The sequence below is a fragment of the Microcaecilia unicolor genome, chromosome 12 (assembly GCF_901765095.1).
Source record: "Microcaecilia unicolor chromosome 12, aMicUni1.1, whole genome shotgun sequence".
Taxonomy (NCBI): Eukaryota; Metazoa; Chordata; class Amphibia; order Gymnophiona; family Siphonopidae; genus Microcaecilia; species Microcaecilia unicolor.
The window spans coordinates 73212803-73232447 of record NC_044042.1 but is presented as its reverse complement, the minus strand read 5'-3'; the positions used below and the strand labels follow the sequence as shown (position 1 = coordinate 73232447).

The 19645-nt window shown below is 44.7% G+C and overlaps 1 protein-coding gene across 1 annotated transcript in view; it reads left to right on the top strand.

The window, feature by feature from the left end:
- LOC115482215 (keratin, type I cytoskeletal 18-like) overlaps positions 1–18520 on the top strand; it is a 93334-nt gene extending 74814 nt beyond the window's left edge. The window contains 2 exon segments of the mRNA XM_030221837.1: positions 18282–18402; positions 18405–18520. Coding sequence (XP_030077697.1) covers positions 18282–18402; positions 18405–18505 — 222 coding nt within the window. The 3' untranslated portion in view covers positions 18506–18520.
- The last annotated feature ends 1125 nt before the right edge of the window (positions 18521–19645 follow it).

Sequence of the window (19645 nt, the reverse complement as noted above, 5' to 3'; positions counted from 1 at the left end):
ACACTGTTAAATAGAACACTGCTTCTGAGGCGTTGCACCTCAGATGTTGCGCTCAAGGGGTGTGCCAAAGGTGCGGGACACACCCCTTTGTGTGCCCCTTCATGCATTAGTTCTTAGATTTAAAAGTTTGGATGACAATATTGGAGCTGTTCTCTATTTTTTGAGTACTCCTACACAACCTTATTGTAAGTTAATAGTTTTTAGATATATATTAGTTATAAAATGGATTGGCTATTATATTTGTTGACCTTTTCTTGCTAGGTGAATGGAGAACTTTATATTCACATGCTATGTCTAACTGTTATATAACGGTGCACTCTATAGATGTTTGAACTCATCCTAGATCCTATAAACAAAAATGTTACAATCAGGTAATATGGAAACAAATTAGATCTAATAACATAGTAACATAGTAGATGACAGCAGAAAAAGACCTGCAATGTCCATCCAGTCTGCCCAACAAGATAAACTCATATGTGCTACTTTTTGTGTATACCTTACCTTGATTTGTATCTGTCATTTTCAGGGCACAGACCGTATAAGTCTGCCCAGCACTATCCCCGCCTCCCAACCACCAGCCCCGCCTCCCACCACCGGCTCTGGCACAGACCGTATAAGTCTTGCCCAGCACTATCCCCGCCTCCAAACCACCAGTCCCGCCTCCCACCACCGGCTCTGGCACAGACCGTATAAGTCTGCCCAGCACTATCCCGCCTCCAAACCACCAGTCCCGCCTCCCACCACCGGCTCTGGCACAGACCGCATAAGTCTGCCCAGCACTATCCCCGCCTCCCTTAGCACTGATAATGGCAATTCCCAGTCAATCTCTTTCCCATGTTATTATTTAAATATAAGATCTGTGGGCAACAAGGCCCATTTAATTAAGCACTGGCTAGAAAAACACCAACCAAGCTGTATATTTTGATGGAAACATGGATAACGAATGAAGATGATCATATTATTAGGGAGATATGTCCAACTGGTTATAAAATATTTATTTATTTATTTTTATTTATTGGTATTTATTAACCGCCTTTATGAAGAGATTCACCCAAGGCGGTACATGGCAGGCAGTTTAACGTAAAACTTACAATTTTATTAACAGCATAACAAGAGTAAAAATGGCCAAACATAAACATGAATACAATCCAGAAAAGGGGAAAGGGGTGGATTGTTCTGATTTTTAAAGATATTTTTGAACTCAGCTTAACAGAGTAGATTAATGTACCTGAATTAGAGATGTTAGCATGTCAATTGAAGGACGATATTCTAGAAGGTGTTTTAACTTTTATGTTATTGTATTGCCCACCAGGAAAATGGTCTTTGGCACTGGATATTTTTTATGATTTTATATTTCAAAACACATTACACTCTAAGAATAATCTTCTTATAGGAGTTGTTAATATGCATTTAGAAATATCTTCAAACACTACAATTGAAGATTTTTACTCATTTCTGACTGCTCTGAATTATCATGTACCATTCCCACAAATAATTCATAAGAAGGAATGTCAATTGGACCTAATGGTTTATATATTAGATCCTGCATTAAAGATGACTTTTTCAGATTATCTTGAACAGCGAATTTATGGTTGGACAATTATCTGCTTAAATCTACTATCAATTGGTGGCAAATAATAAAGAAAACATCTAAGCCTAAACTGACCTATTATGTAAGAAAAAAAAGTTGAAGTTGATCAATTTTAGAGGAATGCTAATTTTAATGAAAAAAATTTAGATTTAGTAGTATTAATTGAAAACTGGAATAAATTAGGAGATGAAGTTCTAGATAAAATAGCTCCCAAATACAACTCTGAATTTTTAAAGTTAAAACAGATTTGTCGTAAAGACAATGGAATAAGAATAGTAGTGTTCAGAATAAACTTAATTGGAGGAAAGCTAGGAAGGAATAATACTCTAAATTGATAGGTCATGATCCCACTGACACCAAAATGATTTTCTACTAATAATTTACCCAGTGCCAATCAATTAGCTGACTTTATTCAGAATAAAGTTGAATTTATTTGATTATTTGCAAACAATTGCACAGATGTTGAAACTTATTGGTCTACTTCAGCAAATGATATTGTACCAGCAAACAGAATGTGGAAAAAACGTCTCTCTTATTGAATAGACTAAAATGAATAAATTATATAAAAAACTAGTATAAAAGGCCCGTTTCGGTAGGCAATGAAATGGGCGCTAGCAAAGTAATCCCCCCCCGTAGCGTCCTTCCTGTCTCCCCTGCCCCCCCTGCAACCAACCATCTGGTCTCAGGACCCCCTCCCCACCAACCTTCCTCTGCCTCTGCAGCCACGCATGTGCAGTGGCCCTCCCTTGTTGGCGAACCTATGACACGCGTGTCAGCACTCACACGCGTAGCCATTTTCGATGACATGCGGCGTTCCCAGGCTTGCTGACACCCGGGGCGCGACCTCCCCCCCTGCAAAATCACACTCCCCCCGGCGAAATCACACCCCCCTCCGGCGAAATCACACCCCTCGGTGCATGTTTACCTGCTGGGGGGGGGGGGTGCCGTGCGCGCTCCTATTGGCTCCCTCTGAGTCCTCCGCTCATTCCCTCCCTGCTGCTCCCTCTGCCCCGGCTCCTGCACGGCCGTTAGGGAATCTTTGACCTCACGTCCAGCCGGCGGAGCAGAGAGCAGTGGAATGCCGTGGGGGACGCATCTCTGGGGGCCCTGTGATCGCAGTTACCAGCAACCACATAACCACAGCAACCATCATCCAATCTACTGTTCTGGGGTGTCGTGGATTTCTAATTGACCATCATTACTGAGATAGGTGAGGGGAGGCTGGGAGAGGCGAGGGCATGTGCTATGGGTGCCTTTTCCCGCCATTAGAAATAGCGGCAGCCATCTTAATTTACATAAGGTGGTCAGTTAGCTAGTTAACCCCTAATTGCCTGCAGGTCTAACAGGCTATCTATAATTCTATCTTCTGTCACTACCCCCCTGATGGAGAACCCAAAAAATAAAAAAACAAGGTTAAGTAAAGGAAGTGGTAGTAGCAGTAGCCGACCCTTTCAAGTGACATGGACCGAGATGTATGGCATTATAGAAAAAAATGGCAGATCATTTTGCGTTCTATGTACTGAAACGGTAGTAAGCAGAAAGTGGAATATAGACATTTTGAAACTAATCATTCCCAGCTCTTGAAAAAGAGTGAGGATGAAAGGAAGGAATACATTTCCAGGCAGCTACACTTTTATAAGAGCCAATCTAATTCCATCCTTAAATTTGTAAAAGGTTCGGTTGGTCACGTGATGCTGTGAGCAAGGAAAGACGTGGAACTTTCTGCTGCTGGGAACCCTGCCCGAAAACTGAACTTTTAAAGGTGTCTCCGACCCCAAAATAGATAATCTAGGACGCGTTCGCTCCCCCAGTGTATGGACAAATACCTAACAAGATCGGCGATGGCGCAAACCGGGAAAAACATGAAGAAAAAGAAGAGAAACCGAGACTTGGCGAATCCAAGATGGCGGCCCGCCTCGCCGGCGAACTCACCCTCCCGCCCGGCCTCTGACTTCACGCTGCCAGAACTTACGGAAGCAGTGGTGGGCGCGCTGGCCCCTCAATTTGTCGGCGCTCACGACGGAACTCTCACGTCGTGCGGGAGAGCTGGAGGCCCGGGTTGCGGAGGTAGAAGATGGTCAGCAAAATAACTCGGGGGAGATAGAAAGATTACAACGCCTAGTCCAGGAGAATACGCAGCACGTAGAAGATTTGGAAAACCGCTCGCGCCGTGATAATCTCAGATTTGTGGGATTCGCAGAATCCGTGGCAGATAAAGATTTAAAACGAACATTGGAGACATGGCTGCAAGCGCACTTCCCGGAGGCGGGTGAAGGCCGAGCGATCCGAATTGAACGTGCACATCGCGTAGGACCCAGGCCAACAAGAGAATCGAGGCCTAGAGTGGTGATAGCAAATTCCACTGTTACGCTCAAAAAGCGGCAATATTGCGATACTATAAAAGCTGCAGGGAAACTACAAAGTATGATGGGACTTTAATTCGTATCTTTCAGGATTACTCCGCGGCTTTGGCAGCACAACGACGAGCTTTTCTACAGTTTGCACTTGCCTGGTGGAAAAAAAGCTCAAGTTTACTCTGCAATATCCAGCAACGCTGAAGATCCTGGAGAACGGAACCTGGACGGCTTACACTAACCCAGAAGCTGCAGTGGATTGGTTGAATCATCATCAGACCTGATCCTGGGGGATCGCTAATCTAATCAGTAGATGGTTTTAACCATGCTGGTATGTTGACAGTGTTCTTGGTTGGCGGTTGCCGGTTGGATTTCTAATTTGATTGAGTTCCAGAAAGTTCCTGTTGGATTGCTAATGCCGACAATTGACTGTGGAATAAGAGTGAGACCGAGTTGATTGGTGAACAAGATAGCAGACCGGAGACACATGGCAGAACGGTTCAAGAATGGGCTGGACGGGGAAGATATCCAAACACCCTGTACCGTGATTCTTGCAGCTCTTTGGGATATGTGAGACATTAACTATGAAAATTCTTGATTTGAAAGAAGGGTAGGGTTCCTATAGCATCTAGACCTCTGCCTTCTACACTCACTAGAACGGAGTGAGGTTGGTAAGATAGGTTAGATGAATAGTGGGGGGAAGATGGGGGGAGGGCAGGGGGGGGATAAAGAGGGGTGGGGAGGGTGGGAATAGAGGTAGAGGCGAGCAGAATGATGATGGGGAAAAAAGATGGGCTGTGGGATTGGGTAAAGCTTGGTATAACTATGTGATATTTGATATAATGAGCCTTTGGTTGGGGCTGGGCAACCGGGGCGCTATGTTAGCTTTGTTACATGTTAATTTGACAACTTTTAGGGGATCACCCTGACTGAACCTTTACGATTAGTGACCTGGAACGTGGCTGGGATTACCTCTCCGATTAAGAGATCAAAAATTTTAGCACATTTGAAACGCCTAAAGGCTTCCATAGTCTGCCTACAAGAGACTAAACTCTCAGATGAGGAACACCGAAAGCTGCGCCAACAATGGGTGGGGGAGTGTTATTACTCCTCTTCCGGGGCTAGACGGGGAGGAGTGGCCATTCTGATTAGGAGAGGGCTCCCATGCACTTCTACATTAATAGGAAAAGACCCCAAAGGGAAGATATGTCTTGCTCCATCTTAACATTATGGGACAGGAATACTACCTATGTGCTATATATGGTCCAAATGGTTATGATGCAGATTTTTTCCCGACTCTGATAAACCTAGGTCTCAAATATGACACGGCCCCTTGGATTGTAGCGGGAGACTTCAATCAGGTGCTGATCCGGACCTCGACCGCTCGACGGTTGGGGCATGGAGTGCACTACCCGCAGCAAAGGATTGCCTTATCTTTGTAAGCTAATGGATCTAGTGGACCCCTGGAGGTTACTATTTCCACAGAGGCGGGATTATACTCACCTCTCGAAGGCCCATAAAACCTGGTCTCGCATAGACTACCTTTTGGTTTCCCACATCGCTTTTTTTCCCGGGTAATTAATACAGACATGGCAACTATGGCGATCTCAGATCACACTCCAGTTTGGGCCGATATAGCACTGGGACACAATGTGGACAGATTTAAGTCTGGAGGTTCCCATCCTACTTAGCTGGGGACAAAGACTTTGGTAAATTTCTAGTACAAAAATGGAACTTGTTTGAATCTGATAATGTGGCCCATAAAGATAATCCGACATTATTTTGGGAAAACTTCTAAAGCGGTTATGAGAGGGGAAATCATTAGCTACTTAAGTGCAAGACACAAAAAGATCTCCCAAGGTGAGCGAAATATCAACAAGCCAAACGTGCACACATACGCTGTCGAACCCAGACAAACTATGATAATGTGATTGCGGCACAAGTGGCCCTAGACTCACTGCTCCACGAACGTGCTAAGAAGCAAGCCTTTAGTCGTAAATATCAATATTTCAAATTGGGTAACAGACCTGGGAAATTGCTAGCTAAAGTTGCAAAGGCTTGGTCAGAGAGGACATTCATCCCTACGGTGCTAGCGCCTGATGGCTCCCGTAAATCTTGTCCTAAAGATATATTGACCATATTCCGAGATTATTTTTCCCGAATGTACCAACCGGAGGCGCAGCAGGGGGGACCAAAATTAGAAGATTACTTGAGAGATGCAGGCCTTCCAGTGTTGTCCCCTGCAATCAGAGATCAGCTGAATGCTCCCCTCCAGGCCCGAGAGATTCAACAAACGATCAGGGGTTTATCTTTGGGAAAATCTCCGGGCCTGGACGGATTTCTCTACGGAATATTATAATTACTGTCGACCCAACTGAGTGTTCCCCTGACGCTTCACCTTGATGCAGCTGTGGTAGTGGGGAGGCTGCCCAGGGAATCGAATGAAGCTCTATTGTTCTTATCCTAAACCGGGTAAGCCAACTGATCTGCCGGGGTCTTATCGGCCAATTTCCCTTCTTAATGTTGATGTAAAAATTCTAGCTAAAATCCTTGCTGATAGATTGGCCACATATCTCCCGGCTTTGGTGGGGGACCACCAGGTGGGGTTTGTGCGGGGGAGGACATCCAGGCCTAAATGTACGTAGGGCCCTGATGGCTGTGGCGCAAGCTGAGGCCACGGGTCACCCACTATTGCTGGCGGGCCCTGGACGCTACTAAAGCATTTGACCAAGTGAATTGGGACTGCCTCTTCCAAACACTTAATACATAGGGTTGTTCTGGGTGGTACTTACATGCAATAGATACATTATATACTGATCCTGGGGCCCGAGTCCTAGTGAATGGAATGTGTACTCCACGTTTTTTGGTAAGACGGGGCACAAGACAGGGTTGTCCCCTATCCCCACTCCTGTTTTTGATCTACTTGGAGCCACCTGTTGCGCAACATCATAAAAGACCCAGATGTAAGGGGAGTTCAGCTGCCGCAGCTTCATATCAAAGTATTGGCTTACGCGGACGACATTCTCCTAGTGTTGACGCACCCCCAGACATCGTTGCCAATAGCCTTAGATCCATAGCAGAGTTTGGATACTATTCGGGTTTCCAACTTAATTCACAGAAGTCTGAGGTGCTACCAATACCCCTTTCAGTGCGGGAACGCTGGGAGGGACGGTTCCCGTTGAAGTGGACCACTGACTACCTGGTTTACTTGGGGATTAGATTACCAACATCGTTAACACAACTTTACAAAACCAACTTAGCCCCCTTGTGGAAAGAGACACAACACACCTTAGAAATGTGGCAGCGCCTTCCCTGTCTTTGTGGGGGCGCGTAGCTCTGTACAATATGGTCTTGGTCCCTAAATGGTTATATGTGGTCCAAGTACTGTCTCTATTCTTCTTACATAAAGATGAGCGGAAACTACATAGGCTTACTAGCTAGATATCTATGGAAAGGGAAAGACCCAGGGTTACATTAAAGCAGACATACCTTCCAATACATAAGGGAGGGTTGGGTGTACACAGCATTCAACGTATGTCAGTGGCGGGCTGCATGAGACACCTTACAGATTGGTTTAGGGGCACATCCTATTTTTTCTTTTCCTGTTTCTGAAACTAAAATGGTGAGCAAGTATCACTTTAGTTACTGGCTACATGCGCCAACTGGCAAAGCACCTACTGCCAAGGGATACGCCCCTATTTTTGCGCCACTGAGACGTACATGGCGATGGCTGTGCAAAACTGGAGGGTTGAGTGCCACTCTTCCCCTTCCTACCGATTGGAGGTAATGCGGATTTTTCAGTGGGCACGGATACTGGGACCTTCCAGGCATGGAGAGAGGGGGGGACAATATTCCTGTTCCAAGTACTAACAAAAGAGGGCAAATGTAGGTCCTTCAAAGACTTGTGTGAGAACGTTGGACTTCCAGCACGGGCTACCCTCTCCTACTTACAATTGAGTCATTACATTGCCTCCCTCCCCCGAGTTTCGTTGACCTCGCAGAGACGGAGGCAAATCACAGATTTGCTGGATCTGGAGGCGCAGCTTTCGGTTCCTCTTAAATTTTGACCATTTTAAACTTAAAGAGCTTTGCCCGGAGATACCATATGACCAGACGCTGGGGCTTGGACTAGAGATTTGGGCTGTCTTATTACTGGCGCGATGGTACAGGCTAATCTGACAATTGGATATAGGACCTTTAAGGATGTGATACTACAGGAATCCCAATATAAATTCACTATGAGAATATTATCTCACCACATAGAGCGTTTAGAGCTGCCCTACGACCTTTGGATGACTGCCCTAAGTGGCGGGGATTCTGGGGCGCACTTGGGACATATGTTCTGGTTGTGCCCTCCGGTCCGTGCCTTCTGGATACAACTTTGTACATTCGTCTCGACTATCTGGGGGGTTGCAATGGTGCCCCTTGCCTACTCTTTTGTTTGATAAATACAAAGTGAGGGGAATCCGAAGAAGGGGCATGTTGCCATTCCTCCGCAGGGCGACTGCTATGGGAAAGAAAACGATCTTATTGAATTGGATCTCATCGGAACCACCTTCTGTGCCACGATGGCGATCCCTTATGATTTCCCTAGGTGCCCTGGAACGTAGGGAAGTAAATGACTTAGCATCCCCAAAGGGAGATCGACTATTACAATGTTGGTTACTGTTTTGGGATACCCTGACCCCCACGGCTCGCAGTAGAATCTTGAACGGGTAAGCTCGCGGGGAGGAGGGTGGGTGGGAGGTGGGACGGTGGGGGGTTAGAAGGGCATAGGATGAAAATAAAATCATAGATGGCCAGTTTGAATATGTTGGATGTTCATCAGACTATTGGAATACACTTGTAATGCAATGCTTTTCTCACTTTACTGTCACTTGATATTTTGGTCATCAATAAAAATGATATAAAAAAAAAAAAATTTGTAAAAGGTTCTACAAATTTAACATCTGCAAGTTTGAGCATTGCTCACTCCATTGCTCAGCATGGAAAAGCACTCAGTGAGGGAGAATTTATTAAAGAAACTCTCCTAAGATGTGCACCAGTTCTATTTCACGATATGCAGAATAAAGATGCAATTATTAAGAGAATATCTGAGTTACCACTCAGTAGAAATTCACCGACTGAAACGACTTAATGTCAGTTGTTACAAAAATAGTTAATTTAATAGCTGCTCGCCCCCTTCACAAGCGAGAATTTTCTGCACTTTTACTGGAGGTTGATTCCACCTACAGTGGACTGCTGATGTACAATAATGTAAGATGGCTGAGCCGAGGCAAAGTTCTTGAGCGCTTTGTGGAGTGCTTTGAAGAAATTAAGGTATTTCTTGAGGATAAGGATCTGGGAAACTTTCCTCAGCTCAATGATGATAAGTGGGTCAACACCCTGATGTTTTTTACAGATCTCTCTGTTCATATTAATGAACTGAACTTAAAGTTACAAGGTTTTGGCAAAAGTATTGACGTTATGTTTGGATACATAAAAGCTTTTGAAAGTAAACTTAAAATTTTCAAGCGAGATGTAGAAACTAAAACTTGTAAGTATTTTCCTCGAGTAACAAAGTATTTTGAGAAGGCCAGTGCAGCTATACAAAATGAAATGGAACCCTTGCATATAAAGTACCAGCATGTTTTAGACTCGTTACTTGACCAGTTCAGTGATAGAGTTAATCAATTTAGAAGCCTAGAACAGACCATGAAAATAATTAAGTATCTTGATATAGTAGTCTACAGTAGTTTGGAATTAAATGGTTTCCAATGGATGCAAATTGATGATTTGGAGATGCAACTTGCAGAATTTCAAGACAGCATCTGGCTCAGGTGTTTGTCGACTTGAGGTCAAAGCTTGAGAATCTGGAAAGGAGCCGCTTGGAGACTCAAGAGGAGTGCCACTACGAACGGGAAATTTGGAGTGCCTGGAACCGATTACCAGACACTTTTAGCACCCTGAAAAATATAGCAATGGCTTTACTCACAATTTTTCTCTCTACGTACTTTTGTGAAACCTTATTCTCAGCGTTAAATAATATCAAAACCAACAAAAGAAACAGATTGGCAGATGAAGTTAGTAGCGCTTGCTTGGGCTTGAAGTGTACAAAACACCAACCTTCAATTGAAGATTTAGCCAATGAAATTCAGCAACAAAAAAGTCACTAATAGGCAAGTTAGTTAAAGAATTCCCCCTCCCCCTCACTTATCTTAGTTCACGGCACCACACACAAGTTAAATAATATCAAGACCAACAAAAGAAACTGACTGACAGATGAACAAAGAAGTCACTAAGCAGGTAAGTTAAATAATTAGTTTATGGTTTATTAAATACAGTTATATATTACAATTATACATTTTTGTTATTTAAACTATAAATATCGCAAAATTATGGGTTTTTTCTCGAAGTGACACACCACCCGAGTTATGCTCGGTTTTTTGGCGAATTTTGGCACACCAAGCTCAAAAGGTTGCCCATCACTGGAATAGACTAAAATGAATAAATTATATAAAAAACTAGTATAAAAGGCCCGTTTCAGTAGGCAATGAAACGGGCGCTAGCAAGGTAATCCCCCCCCCCCAAAGCGTCCTTCCTGTCTCCCCTGCCCCCCCCTGCAGCCACCCATCTCCCCACCAACCCTCCTCTGCCCCTGCAGCCACGCATGTGCAGCGGCCCTCCCTCTCCCCTGCTCCCCTGCAGCCACCCATGTCCAGCGACCCACCTCTCTCCCCTGCCCCCTCTGCAGCCACCCATGTCCAACGACCCTCCTCTCCCCCTGCCCCCCCCCCGCAGCGTCCCTTCTGTCTCCCCTGCAGCCACCCATCTGGTCTCAAGACCCCCTCCCCACCTCCCTCTTCCCTGCCCCCCCCTGCAGCCATCCATGTCCAGCGACCCTCCTCTACCCCTGCAGCCACCCATGTCCAGCGACCCTCCCCTCCCCCCTCGGCGCATCACCCAAACCCCTACCCCCCCTCAGGCACATCAACCCCCTCGCCACCCACAGCCACCAATACTAACGCTGTCCAGCCGCTGCTGCGTCTTCTGTTGAGCAGCAGTGGCCGATACAAAAGAAAAAAAGCCAAAAAAGATTTTAAACCTGAAACACGGCTCCGTAGACAGCCATCTGGCATTGGCTGTCATCTCTGCAGCCGCTCCTCCTCTCCCCTCTGACATGTCGCTGCGCTCCTCCGGGGTCTTCCTGCAGGGGCAGTGACGTGGAGGGGAGAGGAGGAGCGGCTGCAGTGATGACAGCCAATGCCAGATGGCTGTCTACGGAGCCGCGTTTCAGGTTAAAAATCTTTTTTTGGCTTTTTTCTTTTTATACCGGCCGCTGCTGCTCCTGCTCCACAGGGGGGGGGGGCACTGAGAGCTGATTGGTAGGCTCCGTGTGTTTCCCTACCTCCCCTTGCCTTGGAATCAGCTGTCAGTGACATCACTGACGTCAGTGCATTCTAAACTGCCTAGCAGACCACCTCCGAGGGAGCCACAGTCCCAGGCACATTAGAACGTTGGAGGTGAGAATTATTATATAGGATATGTAGATTCTTATTGTCAGCTTGATGCTTGCCCTCCCTACCACTGAGAACAGTGCCAGTTAAATTTAAATTCCTGCTTCTGGACTGGATATAAACTTTATTAATTAACTAGTAAAAAAGGCCTGTTTCTGACACAAATGAAACGGGCGCTAGCAAGGTTTTCCTCGGAGTGTGTATGTTTGAGAGAGTGTATGTGAGAGTGACTGTGTGTGAAAGAGAGAGTGAATGTGTGAGTGTGTGTGTGAGAGAGAGAGAGTGAGTCTGGGTGCGAGTGTGTCTGTGAGAGAGATTGTATGTGTGTGAGAATGAGAGTGTGTGCAAGTGTGTATGTGAGACACAGTGTGAGAGAGAGTGTGTTTCACACAGATACAGTATGTGCGAGAGAGTGTGTGTGAGACACAGACTCTGTGAGACTGAGTGTATGAGACCAAGAGAGTGTGTGAGTGACTGTGTGACACATACAGAGTGAATGTGATACAGTGTGAGACATAGAGTGTGTGAGAGACAGTGTGTGAGAGTGAGAGAGAGAAAGACATTGACTGTGAGAGAGAGTGTGTGTGTATGACAAGAGATACCTCACCCCCCTCTCGTGTCAGGCCCCCCCCTCTCTCTCTGGTGTCTGAGCGTTACTGTGCAGGGCACTGAGCTCTGGCTGTGCTTCAAGGAACTGACCAATCCTATTTAATAGAATGCACCTCCAACATTCTGAAGCCGAGAAACCTCATGTGGTTGGTCACTTCTGCTTGTGACGAACCCGGAAGTACGTGATGTCAGTTCAGGAGATGGATACAGAGAGCAGGAATGCCTCAGCCATGCAGTCAGCTTCAGAATGTTGGAGATGCGTTTTATTATATAGGATGGCAGTTTTCCTATAGTAAAAGATCCAAAGTGTAATGCTTTCCGCAAGGAGAGGTGAGCCCTTGTACTCGATGAGGGAAACCCCTCACCGGGCTGTCGGTCAAAAACCTCGAGTTCCCCCTGTGTCTCCCATCGTTCCCCAGAGGTTGACCCCCTGACTGCGGGTAGCCAACAGCAGAGAGAACAAAGTCCAGCACAAAGTCCACAGGGTTAGACCAGGCAGCAGAGAACAGAAGATCCAGGGACAGGCAGGGGTCGATACCAGGCAGCGGTCAATAGCATATCCAGGAACAGGCTGAGGTCGATACCAGGCAGTGGTCAATAGCAGATCCAGGGACAGGCAGAGGTCGATACCAGGCAGTGGTCAATAGCAGATCCAGGGACAGGCAGAGGTCGATACCAGGCAGCGGTCAATAGCAGATCCAGGGACAGGCAGAGGTTGATACCAGGCAGCGGCCAATAGCAGATCCAGAGGCAAGCAGAGGTCGAAACCAGGGACACTGCAACTAATCAGCGAACTGAGTAGAAGCCGAAGCACGGAAGGACTGAGAGTAGAGTCTTAAATAGTGTAGAAATTAGGCCCAAACTAGCACAGCTGAAATCAAGATCGCTGCCCCCATCGGTGACACCCTACGCCCAAATATGGGCTTCCTTCCTGAAGCTGCCCTACTCCATGATGGCTGCCATAACCTAAGCTGCCCCCTACTAAGATGGCCGCCCAAACCTGGAACAAGCTCAAAACCAAAATGGCCACCTGGTCCTCCGGTGCCCATACTCTGCATAGACAGGGAACGTGACACAAAGGAATCCCAGTAGCATCTGTCCCTTTATTTGTTAAGATCATAGAAGGTTTAGTAGCTACACAAATGACACATTTTTAGAATCTTACAATATATAGCATTCTTCCCAGTCAGGACTCCATTCAAATCACAGTATAGAGACAGTGGTAGGGTCAAATTAGATAAAACTAAGACAGTAGTAAATGAGAGGAAGAAAGAACTAATTATGCAGTTTGATCTTTTGTCAGTCCGGAAGAAAGCACTAATTATGCAGTTTGATCTTTTTGCCAGTCCCTGCTGCCCACAGGCAGTAAACTGTAAATGACTCATGGGGTTGCCACAACTGTGATAGTTTCATTGGCATGCCCTAAGTGGGGTAAGATTTCCAGCACCATCTCTGGCCATTCCAAAACAACAGAGCGGTAAGGTGGCTCACCCAAGCCCACAAGGAGCTGATGTAGGATTTGAACCTGGGCCCTTCTGGTTCCCAGCCCACTGTTCTAACCATTAGGCTACTTCTCTGCCCTGTGCTTATGCCATGATGATATTTAAATGTCTGTATCATATCTCCCCCTCTCCCACCTTTCTTATAAAGTATACATACCGGATCTTATACATACTGAGATCTTAAGCCTGTCCCTATATGCTCTATGATAAAGACCACTGATCATTTTAGTAGTTGCCCTCTGGATCAACTCCATCCTCTATATATCTTTTTGAAGGTGCAATTTCAAGAATTGTATACAGTACTCTAAATGGGGTCTCACCAGAAGCTTATACAGAGCCATTATCTTGCGGATCCTTTTTCTGTGGGTCAATCCTCTCCCTAAGCACCCACACACATCATTCTGGCTTTTGTTGTCACCTTTTCTACTTGTTTGGCCACTTTAAAATTATCAGATACGCTGCCACCACCAGGTCCCACTCTTCTTTTGTGCACAGAAGTACTTCACCCCTATACCACTCCCTTGGGTTACTGCAGCTCAGATGCATAGCTGCATTTTTTGGCACTAAATGCTAGCTGGCAAATTCTTCAAGCTTTGATAGATTCCTCCTTATGTTATCTCCATTGACACTGATGGCTAGAATAATCTCTGCAGCCCAGGCTGCAGCATGAAATAACTAAGCAAGGGTCCTCCAAGCTGCAGCAGGACTGAAAGCCTGCTTTGTTCCTGCACCCTCTTTCAGCACAGGCTTTCTCAGGAAAAAGCCATATGCCAAAGGAGAAGGTGGAACCATGGAACAGCCTTGAGTCATGCAGCAGCTCAGAGATCCCATGCTGATTTTTTTACTTCTTATTTGCTTCTTCAGCAGCAGTCAGGGCACCTTTCATATGCATAGCACTGATGTTCCCTAGTCTTCCAAATGTCAAATAGGGCTATCCTACCCTGGAAGACTATATTTTATCCGGATTCAGAAATAGCAGATTTCATGCAGTAAACATATCTATGTAAAAGGCTTTGAAAACTGCCCTGTATGAAGACAATTTTCAAACTATCCTACATCATCTGCCACTTGGGCGTCCAAGTAGCAGATGAAATTCAATGTTGACAAGTACAAAGTGATGCATGAGGGTAAGAAGAACCCGAATTACTGCTATGTCATGCAAGGTTTCGTGTTAGAAGTTACGAACCTAGAAAGGGATCTGGGAGTCATCGTTGATAAGACGTTAAAAACGTCTGCCCAGTGTGCTGCTGTGGCTAAGAAAGCGCACAGAATGTTGAGTATTATTAGGAAAGGGATGGAAAACAAACATGAGGATGTTATAATGCCGTTGTATCGCTCCATGGTGCGACCGCACCTCAAGTATTGTGTCCAATTCTGGTCGCCGCATCTCAAAAAAGATATAAAGGCAGTAGAAAAGGTGCAGAGAAGGGCAACGAAAATGATAAAGGGAATGGAACGACTTCCCTATGAGGAAAAGCTGAGAAGGTTAGGGCTCTTCGGCTTGGAGAAAAGGCAGCTGAGGGGTGATATGATAGAAGTCTACAAGATAATGAGCGGAGTAGAGCAGACAGATGTGAAGCGTTTGTTTACATTTTCAAACAACAGCAAAACCAGGGGACACAAGATGAAGCTAGAATATGGTAGATTTAAAAAATAGGAGAAAGTTTTTCTTTACTATTATTATTATTATTTATTGCATTTGTATCCCACATTTTCCCACCTATTTGCAGGCTCAATGTGGCTTACAGAAACCTGTTATGGCATCACCATAACAGGGTACAAAGATACAATTGATGTTGCAGAGATATGAAGGTTTAGTTAGACTCTGGAACTCGTTGCCAGAGAATGTAGTGACAGCAGCTGGCCTTATAGAATTTAAAGGGGGTTTGGACAGATTCCTGAGGGAAAAGTCCATTGAACATTATTAATTTTTTTTTTTTTTTTGGGGGGGGGGGGGGTTGCTGGGTTCTTGAAGCCTGGATTGGCTGCTGTCGGAGACAAGATGCTGGGCTTGATGGACCCTTGGTCTTTTTCCAGTATGGCAGTGCTTATGTACTTATGTAAGAGATCGCTGGACATGGAGAGGGGGAGAGAAAGGGAGGCCAGAGTGAGAGAAGAGATCGCTGGAGAGGGGACAGCAGGGGAGAGAACAGATCGCTGGACATGGAGAGAAGGGGAGGGCAGGGGAGAGAAAAGAGATCGCTGGAGAGGAGGGGAGGGCAGGGGAGAGAGGAGAATTGCTGGCCATGGATGGAGAGGAGGGCAGGGGGAGAAAAGGGGAGGCAGCGGGAGAAATGCTGGATGGGGAGAGAGGGGACAAGGGGGAAAATGATGGATGGGGAGAAAGGGCAAGGGACAAGTAGAGAAATGCTGGATGGAGAGGAGAGAGGGCAAGGGGAGAAATGCTGGATGGGGAGAGAGGGGGCAAGTAGAGAAATGCTGGATGGAGAGAGAGGGCAAGGGGAGAAATGCTGGATGGGGAAAGAGGGGACAAAAGGGAGAAATTCTGATGGGGAGAGAAGGGCAAGGAGAGAGATGCTGGATTGAGAGGGCAATGGGAGGAATGCTGGATGAGGAAAGAGGGGACAAAAGGGGATAAATACTGGATGAGGAGAGAGGGGACAAGGGAAGAAATGCTGGATGGGGAGAGAGGACAAGAGGAGAAACGATGGATGGGGAGAGAATGCAAGGGACACGTAGAGAAATGATGGATGGGGAGATAAGAGCAAGTAGAGAAATGCTGGATGGAGAGAGAGAGAGGGCAAGGGGAGAAATGCTGGATAAGGAAAGAGGGGACAAAGGGGAGAAATACTGGATGAGAGAGGGGGCAAGGGGAAAAATGCTTGTAGATTGGATAGTAAGAAAGAACTAAACGTGGATAAAGGCAGAAAATAAAATTGAAGAAAGCTGAAAGGAACAGGAGGAGAGAAAAATGGCACACAGGAAATCCTGGCAATAGAGTTAAGAAAATATGAGGAAAGTAGAAACCACAAACTGGGACCAACATAAATGAAAAGAAGTGTCACTTAACCCTCCATTGCCCCATGTAAGCCGCATTGAGCCTGCCATGAGTGGGAAAAGCGGGGTAGAAATGTAATAAAAATAATAAATAAATAAATAAATACATGGCCAGTCAACAAAGGTAGAAAAAAGAATTTTGTTGTTATTTTAAGATAAAGTGGTAGCTGTGCTTTTTATTTTGTTTGTTTGTTTTATTTGTAGTTGTTAATTTGTAATATAGTGATCGGAATATTTGAAATTTATGTCTGCTATTTTTATTGCAAGGTGAACATTTTTTTGTTTTTTCTGGTGATATCCTGCATACCAGAGTCTGGTTTTGGGAGGTTTCAGCTGATTTTTTTGTCTACATTTTTATTAGTTATAATCAGTCTTCAGTGTTCTTGTTTTGGGCCTAGGGACTTGTGTAATTTTCAATGTTACATTTTTATATGCTCCATGGCTAGTAAAATGGATGTGGCTAATGTGGGGGTGTGGCTACTATGGGGCGGAGCCATAGATAGTGACCCCGCCTTTAAGGTTGGCATGGTATGAGTACCAGCACCTTTTTTCCTACAAAAAAAGCACTGGTTATGAGCAGAAAAAATATATACAGTTTCTTTGTAAACTCTACATAAGAAGTTCAGTTTAAAGGACAGTATACTTTTACAGTATGAATGCACAGAACAGCAAATATTAAAATACAGCAGGGTTTAAAAGAAATCTACAAATGTAAGCCCACCTGCAGCTAAGAACTAGCAAAAACAGTCAGATTACCTTTCTGCATATACAAGGAAGGATGAGTCCTATGCATAGTGCCAAGAATACAGCAGGAGTGATGGCAGAGCCATGCTTTTTCAGTGGCAATTCCTCAATTGTGAAAATCTCCCCTTGGAGAATTGGCAAGACTGTAATCTTTGGTCTTCAAGAAAAAAAAGTCAAAACATGGCTTTTTCCTGAGGTTAATGGTGATTAATGAGCATAGTCTTGTTGGGTGAATCTTGGTTTATATATTTTCAGCAGTATTCTGATTAAATTCAATTGTTATCTGGTAATATGGCGCATGCTTCTCCCTCAGGAATAGTGCAGTCAATGTTGTTTTACATATTTCTTTTTATGTACACTGCTTTGGAGGAGGAAGCAGTTTATAAATTTTGAGGTTCATATTTAAAGCAAGTTATCCAGTTAGTAAGTGCTGTTAGCCAGATAACTCTCATTTAACAGGCCCAGGCAGTGATTATCCAGATAATAGGGAAAATGTGGGATACAAATGCAACAACAGATAAATAAATAAATAAATAAATAAATAATACTGCTGAAAATCATGGCTGACCACCTTAGCACTATCCAGGTAGTGTCAGGATAGTCCAAGGACAGAGCTAAAGCAGAAGAAAGTTATCTGGGTACTGCTGATATTCTGCACCAGTATCCAAATAACTATAATGACAAGTTAGATCACATAACTGTCCTAATTTGCTGAATTTCAGCAGTCATTGACTACCTAGATTTTGAGCATCAGTATCTGGGTACGGCCCAGTGCAAAACTCATGGCAGCCAGTTTTTTTTAAAAAGTGCTGACTGCCATGGGTGTAATTTTACCTCCTTTATAAAAAAAAAAAAAAAAAATTTACAAACAAATGCCAGACAGACATCCAAATACTTTCCTGTTATTAAAACTGGAAAAAGCATATATAGATGCCAACTATCTAAAACTATGATTTGATTTTTACAGGGAAAGGGGTTGAAAGGTTCTCTGAATGCCATGGAGCAGCAGTACCAGATGCAGCTACAGAATTTAACATCAGTGATTGAAGGTTTAGAGAAAGAACTTCAGGATGTGAAGAAGGGGATTGAGAACAACTTTGTGAGCATAAGATACTGCTCAACACCAAGATGAGACTAGAGCAGGAAATAACAACCTATCGCAATCTGCTGGAGAAGGAAGAAAACAGGTAGTATATATCTAATGGATGCTAAAGGCAAAAATGTTTTTTTTTCTTACTATAATGCCAATGTTAACAGTGTCTAGCCTGTGATACTGTAATATGTAAATCAGGCCTCGACAATTTTTCACTATATCTAGGAGCCAGCCTAAACACATAGGAGCCAGCAGCCTCGCTTCTCCTTCTCCACCCCTCCAACATTACAGTGAATTTTAATTTTCTTGCAGGGTGGGGGGGGGGGGGGGTGCAGAAGAGGGGTGAGAATCTCTTACCAGATCAGCAGTAACTCTTTCAGACTTCCCGAACCTCCCGCACAGTGCGGCTCAAGTATGTGGAGAGCCCGATCACTGTGCAGACCCAGGAAAGCCGTTTCAGAGACAGCACTGCAAATAGGAAAAGAAAAATTTGAGAGAGTATGAAATCTTGTGGCCAGGGTGCAATTTCTAAGCACCATGGTGATCTGGCACCAGGGATTTGTCGAGTCCTGCTGTAAATTCATTACAATTCTGTAATATTCACTATAGAAAATTTTACCACTGCACATTTGTAAAAGCTTCATGTGAGTTCTTCTATAACATTCTTTGGATCAACTGAAATGTTTTTTTAAAGGATGTTTTAAAAGAAATTAGAATACAATGATATTTAAAGACTACATAGCCCTATCTAGTCCAGTGTTTCAAGCCAAGGCATGTTTGCATTAACAAATAAGTTGCATAGCATATCAAGCTCCATGGAGTGAGAAGGGAAGGCAACAAAGGTTACGAATGATCTAGGGGCCTATTTACTATAGCTTAGCATACACTAAGGGAATTAGACATGCTAAATAGGTATCAAATGGGCTTCTTAGCATTTAGCATGTGCTAATTCTGTTAGCATGCTAAGCTGTAGTAAAAGGGCCCCTTAGTGCACTGTATTAAGAAGTCTACACCTAGCTGAAGAGGACTTGTTAGATTTATTTGAATTTAGCTTACACCTTTTTCATTAGTAGTTCAAGACAGAGTTGTCTGGATGGTGCAGTCGCACAGGGTTCAAGGGAGGGAGGAAGCAAAAATTGTCCTCATCCATTGTCTCCCCTGCAATGGCTGAGGTGCAGTGGGGGGGCAGGGGTACTACTATTGTGTCAGGGCACAAGTTCAGCTCAGGACATCCTGGC